Raw genomic sequence first — 15,716 nt, 5'->3', positions numbered from 1 at the left:
AAAAGCCATTACAATATTATTGACTATATTTCCTATGCTGTACTTCAAATTCCCATGACTATTATGTTACTACCAATTTTTACTTCTTAATCCTTTCACCTTTTTCACCCAGTCCCCCAAACCTTCTTCCATCTGGCAATCAGCAGTTTGTTCTCTGCATCTATGAACCCATTTTTGTTTTGTTTGTTTATTTTGTTCTTTAGTTTTTACATATAAGTGAAATCATATAGTATTTGTCTTCCTTTCTTTGACTTATTTCACGCCCATCCATGTTGTCACAAATGGTAGGATTTCATATTTTTTGTGGTTGAGTAATATTCAATTGCATATATGTACCACTTTTTCTTTATCCAATCATCTACTGTTGGGAATTTAGGTTGTTTCTATATCTTGCCTATTATAAATAGAGCTGTCATGAACATAGGGATGCATATATCTTTTTGAATAGTGTTTTGATATTATTTGGTATGTCCATTTTTAATTTTTTGAGGAACCTCCAAACTGTTTTCCATAGTGGCTGTACCGATTTGTAGTCCCACCAGCAGTGCATGAGGGTTCCCTTTACTCCACATCCTCACTAACAGTTGTTATTTTTTGATTTGTTGATAATAGCCATCCTGACAGGTATGAGGTGATATCTCATTGTGGTTTTAATTTGCATTTCTCTGGCAATTAGTGATGTTGCACATCTTTTCGTATGTCTATTGGCCATCTGTATGTCCTCTTTGAAGAAATATCTGTTTAGGTCTTCTGCCAATTTTTTAATTGGATTGGTTGGGGGTTTTTTGGTGTTAAGTTGTATGAGTTCTTTATAAACTTTGGATATTAACCCCTTATCAGATGTATCATAGGTGATTATCTTCTCTCATCCAGTAGGTTGTCTTTTTGTTTTGTTGATGGTTTCCTTTCCTGTGCAAAAACTTTGTACTTTGATGTAGTTCCATTTGTTTATTTTGCCTTTTGTTTCCCTTGTCCGAGGAGATATGAGAAAAAAATATTACTAAGAGAAATATCAGAGAGTTTACTGCCTATGTTTGTTTTTCTAGAAGTTTTATGGTTTCAGGTCTTACATTTAAGTCTTTAATCTATTTTGAGTTTATTCTTGTATATGGTATAAGAAGGTGGTACAGTTTTATTTTTTTTATGTGTATCTGTCTAGTTTTCCCAACATTATTTATTGACGAGACTGTCTTTACCCAATTGGATATTCTTTCCTCCTATGGTCATAGATTAAATGATCATATAGACATGGATTTATTTCTGGGCCGTCTAGTCTGTTCCATTGACCTATGTGTCTGTTTTTATGCCAGTACCATGCTGTTTTGATTACTATAGCCTTGCAGTATAGTTTGAAATCAAGCAGTGTGAGACCTCCAACTTCATTCTTCTTTCTCAAAATTGCTGTGGCTATTTTCTATGGTTCCATATAATTTTGGATTATTTGGTCTCGTTCTGTGAAAAATGCCATTGGTATTTTATAGGGATTGCACTGAATCTATAGATTGTTTTGTGGACATTTTAATGATATAATTCTTCCTATCCATGAGCATGGTATATTCGTCCATTTATTTGTATCTTCTTCAATTTCTTTTCAATGACTTACAAATTTCAGAGTATAGGATTACCTGCATTTTTAAAGATATTTAAAATAAAAGTGAATAGTAAACTTCTTCAGAGTTAATAGGTAAGAAATCAGAAAATATAGTGAATCAAGGTTAGGTGGAACTAGAAAGAATGTTCTATGCCAACTTCCAAAGGGACTAAAGATGAAGGAAAAGCAGGGTGATGTCATCGGACCCCTTCTATGATAGACTTCCCTACATGACTTGAGGGAGTTCAATATTGAAGTCAAGGAACACCACTTCCTTATTTGCCATAAAAAAAATGTGAGTCAGTTCAGGATAATAGACTACCACTGAAAGGCAGAAATGGAGTTTGTATAATTATTTTCAGAACATATTCTATTTTGTTAAATAGCTATTGATTTCTGACACAAAAGCGATAGAACCTTAACCAAGCAGTGTGAGAAAAAAAGCAAATTTTCTATTTTCCAGGGCAGTTTCTCAATCCTAACAATGTCTAGGTAAATGGGGTTTACACCTTAAATTAAACACAGGCACAATTATTTCCTGTCTATATTTAAAGAAATTATTCAGTATTTCTCAAACTGCCAAATTAATAAAAAAAATTAATGTGAAAACACTGATACTATTCTTTCTAGTGTAAAAAAAAAAGAAAAGAAAAGAAAAAAGAACCTAGAAATGAAGCATTAAGATAAAATTCACTACCTCAGATTTAAGAAATTCTTTCCAGTATCTAATATAATGCTCGGTGATAAGAGCAAATCTCTAAATAGTGTGGGGTCTATGATCCTGTGGTTTTGTTGTTATGTAAGACTTAATACATTTAGAGCAGTTTTAGGTTTACAATAAAATTGAGGGAAAAGTACAGAAATTTCCCATTTGCCCCCAGCCCTCACACACACACAGCCTCCCTCATGATCCCCCACAACATCCCCAGGCCCCCCACAGTGTGGTACCTTTGTTACAATGAATAACCCTACATGGACACATCATAATCATCCAAAGTGCATATTTTACATTAGGATTCACTCCTGGTATTGTACATTCTATGGGATTGAACAAATGTATAATATATATCCACCATTATAATATTGCAAAGAATAGTTTCACTGTTCTAAAAATCCTTTGTGCTCTACCTATTCATCCCTCCCTCCCTCTTCCTCCCTGACCCCTGGCAACCACTGACCTTTTCACTGTATCTATAGTTTTGCCTTTCCCAGAATGTCATATAATTGGAATCATACAGTAGGTAGCCCTTCAGAGTGGCTTTTTTCACCAGTGACCTACATTTAAGGTTCCTCCATGTCTTTTCATGGACTGAGAGGTCATTTCTTTATAATGCTGAATAATATTCCATTGTCTGGATTAACAGTTTATCCATTTACCTACTGAAGGATAAAAGCAAATCTCTAAGCAATATGAAGACTATGATTTTTTATATTAAAAAACCACCACTCTATAGAATAGTTTATATTTATATTCTTTATGGGATGGAAGTTCGTCTAAAGTTAGGGAATGTTTCAGATTTGCTAGCCACTGTCAGCCAACAGTGTCCCTGGCACATGTAAACACTTACCACTCATTCTGTATTGTTCTTAACAACCCAGTGAGCTCCAGGTTACAGAAATGAAAACTGAGGATGTCAGGGGATGAATAACTTACAAACAAATGGCAAAGCCAAGATGCCACCCAGCTAGTGTTACTATGATGTACTGCCTCTAAATGTTTAATATACTTAAGCTCAAAATTCAATTCTTTATTGAGACAACTGAGAAATATTATTCTCCTGTACAACCGTCCTTCAGTCTGATTTGATTCATACTACTTCCATAGATATTTAGATATTCAATCGTTAGGGTTTCTATACATTATGAGTTTCATAAATACATTTTTTAAAGCCTGGGTGTGAGTGATCCTGTCAACTGAAACACTAAATGCTAGTTCTGCTACTGGGTGAATGAATTCAATGTAAACTTAGAGTTCTACATTTCCATTATTGTGCCTTAAGGATCCTTAACATTGTGAGTAGTGCAGCATGAGAATGCACAGGGCGAGCTTCTTAGCAGAAGTCCCCGGCTATTTAAAAAAGTGGATATTTGTCAAAGCTGAATCTAACTCTTTAATTAATTTAGAATTTTTAAATGGCCGTCTCTTTATTTGGAGCAACTTGTATACTAGACACTCTGAAAATGTCTGTCTAATATAGAAACCTTGAGAGAATGAGTAAATATAAGAAAAATATAAAACCTTGGCAAAAATGATTAGCAATAACTTTTTCACGTATCGATAGCCTCAAATAAAGCTTACGTTGAAAGCTAACTATACTATTAATCTTGATATAAGTGCCAAAACTGGCTGTGGTAATTTATTAATTTATTGCCATTTAGTATTAGCCAAGAAATACATGTTACTAACAAAAAAAAAAAAGTAGGAAAGGAAACAATTCGATTTCACTATGCAACATTTTAACAGAGCTTTTCCCTCTCTGCATTTCACCATTAATTTTTCATCTCCTAGTGAATTATTTTAATTGCTCTATCCAAATAGCAAACAAGACTAGACTGAAATACCACCATGGCAGATTTTCCCTTCTTCCTCCACTGTAATAATTAACATGATCATAGAATGGTAAAACCACAAAAGGTATTCATAAATGCAATTTTATATCTCCTTCTACATTGAAACTTTTTTTTTTTAAAGCAAGAGCACCATATTCACCCCTTTTCACATGCCAGTTGGACACTGGGCCATAATGCAGACAGACGTGCCAACCAAAGCCTAAAACTTATCACTGTCTGTCTATTATGCTTCCTTTTTAGACTGGATCAGCTGGTGTGTGCATACCAGCAGTCCTATGAAAGTTGGTTCTTTATAGATATTTTACTATGTACCTACAATTGGGTTTTCAATGTCATAGTGTACTCCATCCATTCTTCCCTGAATCCATCCCTATATTTTGTTGGCAATGTGCATGCATGCGCACATGCACCACATACACATTTTGGGTATTGAACTAGAGTTCATGTTCTCCAATTCTAAGAACATGTGATTCCACCAGACTTCAACTCTAGTCAAAAAGAGGTCACAGGTGCTGTACACTAGTCTCAGAATTTGGAGATAAGGTCAAAAAATATTCTGCCTCTGAAACTAAAGGTAACAAGAAAAAGTGATATGAAATTCAAGAGACTACCATGTAGAAATCTTCCCAGGTTCTTACCCATCTATGAAAAGATTTTTAATATTGTGGCTGATACCAGTAGACTGCTTCCTAAACTTCCTGAAGGGCCAAGAGTACTTCCATGAAAATAAAGGCATCAATTTAAATGCTAACTATGGGGAGATGAGCTATAATCTTGAAAATTATAACCTGTCTTTCGTGGGAGAAATGCTATAATTATGAAATGAACTGGCAATTGATCACAACAATTGGCAAAAAAATCACTGTACAGTGAAAACTGTTTCTCTCTGGAAGGGATGGCTAGCGTCTTCATTTTATATTAGCCTTTCTGCTTTGAGCTGGACTATGTGATAACTGTAGAACTTGCTTAAAATCATTCGGTATTAAGACAAAGAGCAGAGTCAAGCCTTGAACACTGTTCCATATGCCACTTGGAAGAGCTTTTGTATTATCTCTCCAGATATCTCCTTCTTCCTGCTCAAAATAAAAAAGTATTGTTTCCAAGTTCTACTCTTCACATAGTACCTTATTTCCTGATAGTATGACCCAAACCAAAGAATTAGTGATCATTTAAGAAGTCTTGACAGTGTCTACTGTAGATGTGCTTCAAGATTTCAAAATCTTACAGCCACGAGAAGGATGGAGGAGTGGCAGGGGTGGGGGATAGAAAAGGAGATGAGAAAGTGAGAAGAGACAGATACTGGTGGTCTCCTTCTACTTACCCCAAAATGCTACATTTAGCCAAAACACTGATAAGCGATGCTTATCCAAAAATGACATACAGCACTACCTAAAAATTTAGACAAATTGGTCAATTTTGATATCAAAAGGTTAGAGAATTACAAATAAGATAGATATTTGAGAATTTAACTAATATTAAATAATCTAAAAATCAGATCTTTCTCCTTTTTCTCTTTTCTTTCTATTTCACAAGTCCATGCTGGAGGTAAATACTGTATTTCAGTTTGTTCTTTCTGCTGGTACACACTTTGGATGCCTTGATGCCACTATAAAGAGACCTCTGGAGAAGAAGGGAGGAGATCTGGGTTCTGGCCCTTCTCTGCTGTGTGTCCTCAGGCACACAATTCACTGCTCTAGGCCTGTTTCCTCATCAGTAAAATGAGGTAGGTGACAGTTATTTCCAATGTCCCGTCTAGATCTAAGGTTGTGTGACTCTATGGCTAAGATGAACCCAACCCATGTTTAAGCTTGAAGTCTTTGACTCATTTGATTTTCAGTGCCTGGAACATAATGGGCCATCAAGAAATACTTTATATTAAATGCCCTGCAAAGTTAGTAACACTCCTTGACTTTACACAAAGTGTTAATGACAGGTCTATGAATCAAAATTACTGTAAAAGAAAAAAGAATATGCATTAAGAGAAATAGAAATTAAACTTAAATGATTCACTCCCCAGTCAAAAAATATTTTAGTGCCAACTATGTGCAAATGGTCAATGTATTCTAGAAAATACAAAGTTTTAATAAGATGCCTGGTACAGACTACGCCTCATGCAATTTTTTGAAGCTGTAAGTATAGTTCCATTTCTAGGAAAGAATCTGGAGAATGTCATTGGTAGCAAACACTCTTGTACTGGGATCATGGGGCCAGCTAAACCTGTGTGAATGGAAGGCTGTGGTCTCCGCACTAGCGTCTGGCTGAGGTGTACCAGGCTGGCAAATACTCCCTGAGGAAGGAATGAGGAATGCCTCAGGCTAAAGTTGCCAAGAAGTTCCTCTGCTTTTGAGGCTATGGCTGAGTTTAAAGTGGGTGTGAGCTGGCACTGGGCACGTGGAGGCAGAAGAGGCACCAGGCAGGGTGCCACTGATTAAGGACTCGGGAGCAGGGTTTGGGCCTGTCACTCCTAAGAACGGCACTTAAAGGAAGAGGTATTCTTTGTTAACATAGCCTTTCACCAAATCTCACATTAAACCTAAACCCAGGTGTGCTGAGGAAAATTACTTCTGGAGAAGGAGCCGAGAGAGAAAGTGCAGGACCCTCCCCGTGAGACCTGGGAGAGGATCAGTGGTCAATGCACCATCTCATAAGGGTCTATGGCAATGAGGCCCACGAAGTAAAAAAATTGAAAAGATTTCTTTCAGAACACACATGAGAACTTTCAGAGACAATGAGGAAGTTTCTGAAGGAGGCAAATTTCAAGTAGGTAAACTAGATATATAACCTGAAATTTTAATCACAGGATGGTAAGAACTAGAAAGACTGTTTTTAAAATTGGATGATTACTTCCTCCGTTACCTAAACAAATAGATATTGAATATCTACTATGGGAAAATCAACTGCTGCGTTGTACGAAGTGAAGATAAATAAGACACTGTGCTCCGGAACCAGTAAGACGAAATGCATATACTGGAAAGTGCTTTGTTTGTGAATCCCCTCTGTCTGAATACAGGGCAGGGAGGTTTGCGTCACCAAATCAGCAACACAAAGCAGTCAGAAAAAACTATGGGGACATGAAGAGTTGGGAGAATAGTAAGTGAAAAAGCAAACGTAGTATTTTTTCAGCATCATGATGTTAGAATATGAATATTTAGAAAATGAATCCCCTGTCAGGCTTTAATACCATGAAACAATTGGGGACAAAAGCAAAAAGAATTCTTTCGTGGTTTTTATCTTTGATATAGTGTCAGTCACCCAATATGCACAGGTGCTCAAGTTCCAAAATTCACTCAGCTTCCAAAAGACAACTCACAGTGTGGTGACAGACACACCAGAGGGTTTTACTGGTTGCATTTTTTGACATATATATGCTCATATTTTTTACATTAATACTATTTAGAGGATTTAATAGACCACGTTCACATTCATGATGGACAATTAGAGCTTATTACTTAAAAAAATAAAATGCAGGAAAATAATTTCAGTAAATTTGCCTTAATGAGGGCAAATTACAATATCTTGGGAAGAGTTAATGCTAACTATGTCAGGTAAATGAGAAGGGGTGTGTTAACGGTCCTTGTACGTAACTGTTCCTATGGTTGCACTAAAGAGTCAGCACACAAGGAAACCGAGTTAATTAGAATTCTTCCACCCTTGGGAGTCCCAGGGGCATTGAGCAGGAAAGCTGCCGCCGCCAGACTGGGCCACTCGGTTACAGCGCATGACAGATGGTACAATACGGTGAGACACTCAGTAGAGCAGAGACCCACAGAGAGGTTAAATCAAAATTTACACAGAGAGGTGAAATCACATAGAATCAAAAACTCTGATACTTATAGTTTTTGAATGAACTATACTTGTACTGGTTTGGAAAAAAATCCTTTTTTTATAATGAATTAATATTTCTTGTAATCCATGAAAGACAAGGGAGCTCTAATCAGTTTTCCAGACTATGGCAATTCTCTTTGCTGTCTAATCAAGAACTTCCAAAGGAACTGCAATGCATTTTAATCACATAGCCTATAGAAGTTGGAAAATTCCAATATTGAATTTGTTTTTCCAACCAAATCCCAGTAAGTAGAGTAAATAAAAGAGTACAACAGATTTGGATATTTAATTGAATCACTGGCAAGACAGAGCATTTTGAAAATTTTTTAACTGTCCCTTCCTGACCAGTAGTTAGAAGATGAAAAAAGCAGATTTAGGATATAGTGCCATAAATTTCTTTACCCTCCTTGGTTCCACAGAAGCATTTCTGGAGGGTGTCCATGCTTGTTGGAGCAAACACCGTTTCTGAGCTTGCTCTGGGTTCCAGGCCACCCTGGAGGACCCTGACAGGTATTCAGTGATGGAGCCCATTCAGCCAGCCAGCCAGCCAGCCTTCAGACAGGACTGAACCTAGAGAGCAGGCTTTTATGATTTTACTGCTGCACTTCAGTAGCTCTCTGATTTGCCCTAATCTGGGTACAAAGCTCTCTCTAGTGTGGTTGATTCACTGGCATCTTTCCTTGCAGTGCTACCCCATGTGAATTTACCTGGGTTTCATAAACACTAAGTCTCCTTCAGTATTGAATAAGCAGTAGTATGAAGGGGCTAAGGAGAGTAAACTGAGGTCCCACATCCATGGAGGCACATAGCAGGGCCCTTGTGAGGAACACCTGCAAGGTGTACCCTCTGTCACTTTTCCAGTCATGCTCTAGAGTGTCTACCAATTGGATTTCTTGTAAAGGAGAAACCAAACTACACCATAAAATGGCTTAGAAATTATCTATATGCAGCAGCTAACCCATGTTATGAAATATGAACTCAAATTTCAGATCATGTTTTACTTATTTGCCTAAAATCAAATGAGACTAAGATCAGAATGCTGCCCAAATAAGAGAAAACATTTCTAATTGGATAGTCATTAGGAAATATCTTGTGTGCTAATCAGTCAGACTCAAGTGAGTCTGCCAAACACGGAAGAAACGGTACTAAAATAAATGTGAGGAGCACTATTTCCTCTGTTGTGCATGACTAGAGTATTTTTGTTTATTTTCTCTTTTAAAACATGTAGTCAAGAAATAACAGCCAAGACATTAACAAACTGGTTATAGGAAGCTGCTTGGGCTCATTAACAGAATGACAGTATTAGTGATTTTGTTGGTAGTATGCAAACATTTCCCAAACGTATATATCAAATTACTTTTTTTTGATTATAAGATCTTTTCTTATATTTTACTCATAAGATCTTTTTACATTTTAGATAATCAAGACTAAGGATTTGAAAAAATTATCGAGGAACAAGTCTCTGAAATGTTAAAATACTGAATACTGCAAAGATTTCAGCCTTCTGCTAGAAGGAAATTTAATAAAGCTAGCAAATTCGAAGAGGTTCTTATCAAAATATTGGGGGGCAGAAATTGAAGAATTAATAAGAGTTCATTCATTGCTCTCAGAGAGCCATCCTCCTTGCATCCTGCTTTTCCAGGTCTCTGGCTTTTCCCGCCGCAGCACTGCTAGGTGAGAGTAAATGCTACCTTGTGGTTTCAAAAGAAAAGAGAACTGGGCTATGCTATTCCAACGTGTGTGTGTGTGTGTGTGTGTGTGTGTGTGTGTGTGTGTGTGTGTGTGTGTGTGTGTACAGGGGGTTCCTTTACAGGTGACTATAAATTCCAATGATAAAGTTGTAGTAAAGTTGAGCTTTGTTGATTTTGATGGTGAAGCGATAAAGGCATTAAACAATCGATGGGGAAACACCCAGGCAAAAGATTTCATTAAAGTAAAATGTCTTTTTTGATGCCTTATTAAATGCAACAAAAGTTACACCTGGTATATCTCCTGCATTCTGTTCTTAATTCAACACCAACTGCATGTGTTGGGGAAGCAATCCCCTGCAGGGATTGGGGAAGCAATTCTGCTTCTTTAATTCAGATTTGTGTGTGTGTCTACCTCTTTTCTCCATGAATCTTAGAGTAGGAAGGGGCATTAGAAGTAGTCTGGTCTGAGGAACTATTGGTTTCCATAAATGTACCTATGCTTTCTGTTGGAATCCTAATGGCAGGGCACATAATATTACGAGGTTGACAGCAATCATTTCAAACATTCCTTTTCTGTTTATTTAAAATATGACTTCCTGTAACTTCCATTTTAGTTTTACTTCCTATATATTAAAAAAAAAAATGCTGATAGACATTCCATGACCACCTTTCCAAGTAACTGAAATTAGCTATCTATCCTGTCCTCTCCAAATTTTGTTTTTTCCATATTCAGTACCTGCTCTATCTCTAATCACTCCTCATGGGAAGGTTTCTCAGATCACTCACCATCCTATAACTCTCTGCCAAATAAGCTTAAGTAGAATTCACTGTTGTTATTCAATAGCTACCATTTATCAAGAATATGCGACATCCCAGATAGTGTTCAAATAAATTATCAACTTTAATGTTCTCAATTATGCCTTTTTGAGACAAGTATTTTCACTCTTGTTGTTCTGATGAGGAAACTGAGGTTCAGAAAGTTTAAGGAAGTAACTTGGAATCATGGGATACAAGTGGACCATTCTGTTTTTGCACCTCAGTCTAGTGGGAATAGCTTCTCTTGACTTAGATCAATTTCTCATGAAAATGGATCCACACTGGAAAAATATACAATCTCTCCTAAGGTTATAAAGTCCTTTAAGCTTCATAATGAAACATAGGTAGAAGTATGTTATTGCATCTCCTGATTTCCAGAATAAATATCCCAATAAATAACTGAAGACTTTGGGCTAAGAAATTCACCAAAATCAAAGCCAGGAAAATGCAAGAAATGGATCTGTGCAGTTAGGTAGGGTCCCTGGAACATACAGTTCACCCCCTGCAGCAACACATCAATATTTGCAAAAAGTTACATGATGATGAAAATTCTATGGATATATATGATAGACTAAATAACATTTTATCTAATGATTTAAAATTTTTTTTTTATGTTCCTGCAATCCGTAATAATTTAGTAACCTAACCCTATCCCCACCCTCGCTGACATCAACATGAAATGGATTTGAATCTTCTTTTACAAGAAAAGCATTGAGTGAGTGCCTGAGTGCATTATGCAAAATATAATAGGAATGATATGGGGGTTCTAGACAGAGAAAATGGAGATGAATGAATGTGGGACGCGGGAAATCAGGTGAGCTTCATGCTGGCTGTGTCATGAGGAAAGAAGAACAGAGATGTGGAATGACACAGGCATACACTGCCCGTGCCTGAGAGCGACTGTCAACACACACAGTGGGAGAGATAAATTGTGTAAGCATGTGGTGGAGGGGCTGGTGTAGAGGGATGTGTGATGTCCCTCTGACAAAAGACAGGGGCTGGAGGTAGGAGGACTGAGCTCTTTGAATGAAAGTCAAATCTGAAATTGAATCATCTTGCTAACAAGAGCAAGCTGCTCTTCCCAGCTGTGGAGAGACGATTCCATGGTGGGGCACAAGGAGACCTGCTCCCATGGCTTTAGTTCATTCCCCACATGTATTCTCCATGATACTCAGAGCACTCAACAGTCACCCATCTCAATGGCTAGGCACAGTTGTCTCGTTCTCACTGGTTAGCTTGGGCTTGCTAACCACCTTGGGCAAAAGTCATGCAACTGTCCTTTCTCTGAAAAGATTTTAGTTTTTTTAACCAAAAACAACATTCAGTTGCAATGCTTACCGCCATGTGCATTTTACAAATTACTCATTGTCTAAGCATGAGAAGGACATTCACAGTTCAAATTGTCCCACCGCTCCTATGTACAAAAATTTCCAAGCTTCTATCCATAAACAAATGACTTGGCCATAATTTATTCAAATAGAAAAGGTCAAATTCATTTAAATATTAGCTCATAGCCATGATATTAAAGAAAATTTAATTTTTAAGGCTTCCAGTTTTTTTCCTAAAGTAGAAGTATTAGAGATTTTTTTAAAGATAATATTTTTCTTTTGATAGTAAAATTGGAGGGGGGGATAATATATATTTACCAATTGTATTCTCTGTTAGAGACTTTGGAAATAATTTTGTATTTAGAAACTGGATCTGAGTGATTTTCCAGAATTCTGAAAAAATAAGTATCTTATATGTTTTATGCCAACATTCCCCAGCGCTCAGTATGAAGGACAAAAGGTTTTAAAATATACACTTACCTCTACATCACAGGTATATTCTGATCCATCCAGAAGTATCACTTTGCACTGCATGCTTTTAGGCTTTTTGACAATCTTTAATGGAGATCGAGAGAGTTTACTGCTAGATGATTTCTGAGAAAGTTTATCGTCTTCAAATTGCTGATATTCGAGCTGTTTTGCAGCTCCAGCAGCAAATTCTCGTTCTTTGTCAGTGACCTGTGAGGAACAAACAATGAATAGTTTTCATTGCAAGACAGAAAATAAACAGTGCATTGCTCAGGCAATACCAGAGCACTTTAGCAACAGGCATTCCTATTTCCTAAAGGGTGAGAGACATGTGAATTAGGAAATTAGAAAAGGATACACATATATGGGTATTTATAATTCTAACGGTTTTGCCTAAATAACTTCTGCTGTTTAGATGCACCAATAGGGCCTTATTTCAGTTTGACTCAGGATTTACTTTTGAAGCACTGAGTTAACAAATGCCATCAAGACTTCACTGAGCAAAAAAGGAAACAAATGGGCTCTTGACTTTTTAAAAGTCATTGGCTAGTATAGATCTTTAAAATAAATCATCTAAATTTTATCTAATGTACTCCATTTTCTTCATTCACTGGATCCTTGTATATTCCATGACCTATATCCACCTCATACACATAAAAGGTATCTTATAAATTTTAAGACCTAGAGAACTCCAAGTATTAATCCCAATAATTTTATAACTGTTAAAATATTTGCTTTAGCTCTAAATCAATTCAATGAAACCAAAAGCACTGAAATTCATCACAAAGTAATCCCCTAAGTCTGCTTCCCCTCATTGTAATGAGCTGGTATAAGAACAAATCAAATCTGTCCAAAAGCTTTAATCTGCTTTCAAATCACAACAGTCTAGTCCACACTAAACTCAAAACTGTAGAAGATGTCCTATGCAACAGTAAAATTCTCCCTGAATCAATCTCCTTGGAAATCTCCCTGTGCACTGCTGTCGAATCTTTACACCCCTCTTCTATCTATTAAATGACCACCAAAGGTATCAGTACAAATTCAGCTCATAGGCCAGACTATCATTCTATTCCTCCATTAACAGTCTCAAGAAAAATATGATCCTAAGTTCAGTTTAGTCCCTTGAATAATTATGAAATTTCCTCTCTCATGAAAATACTATTGTCTTAGTAGTTAAAAGTACACGGGCTTGAGAATAAACATAGTACTGACAGCTTATCATTTCAACTTTTTTAAATTTATTAACCTCTATAATTTTACAACACACAGAGATATTTTTCAGTATTTTTATTTTGGATTTTAGGTCTAGATTTGTGTTTCAAATGGCATTGTCTATCTTGTTTTTCATCTAGAAGGTGACAAATGCAGTACTTTCCTCTACTACATTGCCCAGGAATTCAAGGCAGTCTTGAGAAGTTCTTAAGAATTAAAAGACACCAGTTTACTGAGCAAAGAAACCAAGAAAAAAAATTGAATAATCAACTTCAAAGGCCAAAGTAGTTGAGAAGGGCAAGCCTCAGCTAAAACAAATAAAACCTGTCTGAATTGGTCCAACTTGTTTTTTGACTGTTAGTCTTTCCAGAGCAAAGAATTAAACCAGTACATGAAGTCATAAAACATTAATTTTGGTCATGAGGTGTTTTAAAAAGTTTGGAAACCTTGGAATTTTATAACAATAACCATAACATATATTTGTTAAGTGCTTTATAATTTACAGAAGACTTTTTAACTTTTAATTTACATTTCGGCTTATAGATAAAGTCAATAGAAACTACATTTTCATTTAAATTTTACCTGGAATCAACTTTTCTATGTAGTAGGAAGAGGAAAGTTCATATTTCCTCTACTAAAATAAAATAATCTGTATGAAAATAAGCTTTCTGGGCTACTCATATGTCAATTCCAGAGTCATCATAAACCACCACTATTCAAAGGGAGGCCTCCTTTCCCTGACACTGAAACATGAACCCATCACTGAGGCTCTTAAGCACATTTTATTATTTTTTCTTTTAAAAAATTTAAAAAATATTATTCTGTATTAGTTTCAAGTGTATAGCATGGAGTTTAGACAATTTATATAATTTATAAGTGATCCTCTGGATAAGTCTAGTACCCAGATGGCATCATATGTAGTTATTACATTATTATTGACTATATTCTCTATGTTGTACTTCACATCCCCACCCTTAAGCACATTTAAAAATCAACTTTAACAGCTCTAGAAGAGCAGGCCAAAACCCTCAAATAAATTGTCATCCAGTCATAAGTTATACAATGCACTATAATTTAAAAATATCAGTAACAATCATTTTAGCAAATCTGTTTCATTTAATCCTCATAACAGCTTTGGGAGGTAGGTTTTATTTACCCTTGTTTGCACATGAGGAGGAAGAGGCACAAGGAGCAATCTTAACAAATTTTCTCAAAGTCACAAACTAATAAGCTGAAATTCAAACCTAGCCAAAACCAATGTTTTAATTATCGCTAAATGCAAAAATGTGCCTTGTTTTACATCGGACATAACTGGGCTCCTAGTATGAATCAAAGAATCTTAAGAAATTACCTTTTCTGATCTCTTCATTTGTAAATGAGGACGCCAAGGCCCAGAGGACTAGAATAAATTCTCCTTACTACTAACATAACGAGGGGGAAGAGACAGGACTAACTTAGGCCTCTTCACTCTGCAACCAGTCGTCTTCCCTCTAAAGGCTCAGTATATTTCTCTTACTTTGTTTCAAACATCTGACTACAGAAGATAAAGTATATTTAATATTTAAGCATGTCTGGGTATAGAAATTCTTCCTTCTCTACAACTATCCCCTACTTTTCATTTTTATTTCATTTCAGAGTTAAGAGGAAAGAATTGAGGAAAAAAGTCAGTCCAGTAACTTTAAATTTTTGAAGATGTAAAACAAATACTACCATCACCACTCTCCTCCACAAAAAGGAAAGAAAATGTACAGGTACATTATGATGACGACAACAGAGCCTTGGATTTCGTTTAACAGGTTGGAAGGATAACCCATCGCAAACATATTAGATCAGACAGAGGATCTATATAAAGTGTGAAAATAAATGTTATTTTTAATACTGTTTAAAAGCAGAACTTAAACACCATGGGAAAAGAAATAATTAGGTTGTAAATATATACTGTAGTTTAATGTTATAATAATGTTTCCTGCCTTCCAAAGAATTTCACTAACATAGTGATTTCATGTCTCTTTTCTCATGTGGTCTAGACTTTCTAGCTTGATACACATATATATCTGACTTACGAAAGGTAAATCATTCACAGGGTACTCCAGATGTCCTTGCCACATGTAAGTACTCTAAAACATGTTGATTCCAGTTTTGAAGTTTTAAGTCAAAGAAATTTAAACATGGATTTATTCAAGGCCCAGGTGTAAACCACGCTTTATTTTTTAT

At 36.1% G+C, this 15,716-nt stretch overlaps 1 protein-coding gene across 25 annotated transcripts in view; it reads right to left on the bottom strand.

Annotated features, from left to right (window-relative positions):
* Nucleotides 1-15,716, bottom strand: part of EPB41L3 (erythrocyte membrane protein band 4.1 like 3) — a 208,975-nt gene that overhangs the window by 68,477 nt on the left and 124,782 nt on the right. For all 25 annotated transcript variants that reach the window (XM_016120918.2, XM_016120919.2, XM_036229872.1 and 22 more), the window contains one exon: nucleotides 12,303-12,500. In XM_016120918.2, the coding sequence (XP_015976404.2) occupies nucleotides 12,303-12,356 (54 nt within the window). In that variant the 5' untranslated portion in view covers nucleotides 12,357-12,500. The remainder of the gene's footprint in view (nucleotides 1-12,302; nucleotides 12,501-15,716) is intronic.

The sequence above is a fragment of the Rousettus aegyptiacus genome, unplaced genomic scaffold (assembly GCF_014176215.1).
Source record: "Rousettus aegyptiacus isolate mRouAeg1 unplaced genomic scaffold, mRouAeg1.p scaffold_m13_p_12, whole genome shotgun sequence".
Classification (NCBI taxonomy): domain Eukaryota; kingdom Metazoa; phylum Chordata; class Mammalia; order Chiroptera; family Pteropodidae; genus Rousettus; species Rousettus aegyptiacus.
The sequence above is the reverse complement of the archived record's forward strand: the minus strand, read 5'-3'. Positions and strand labels throughout refer to the sequence as shown.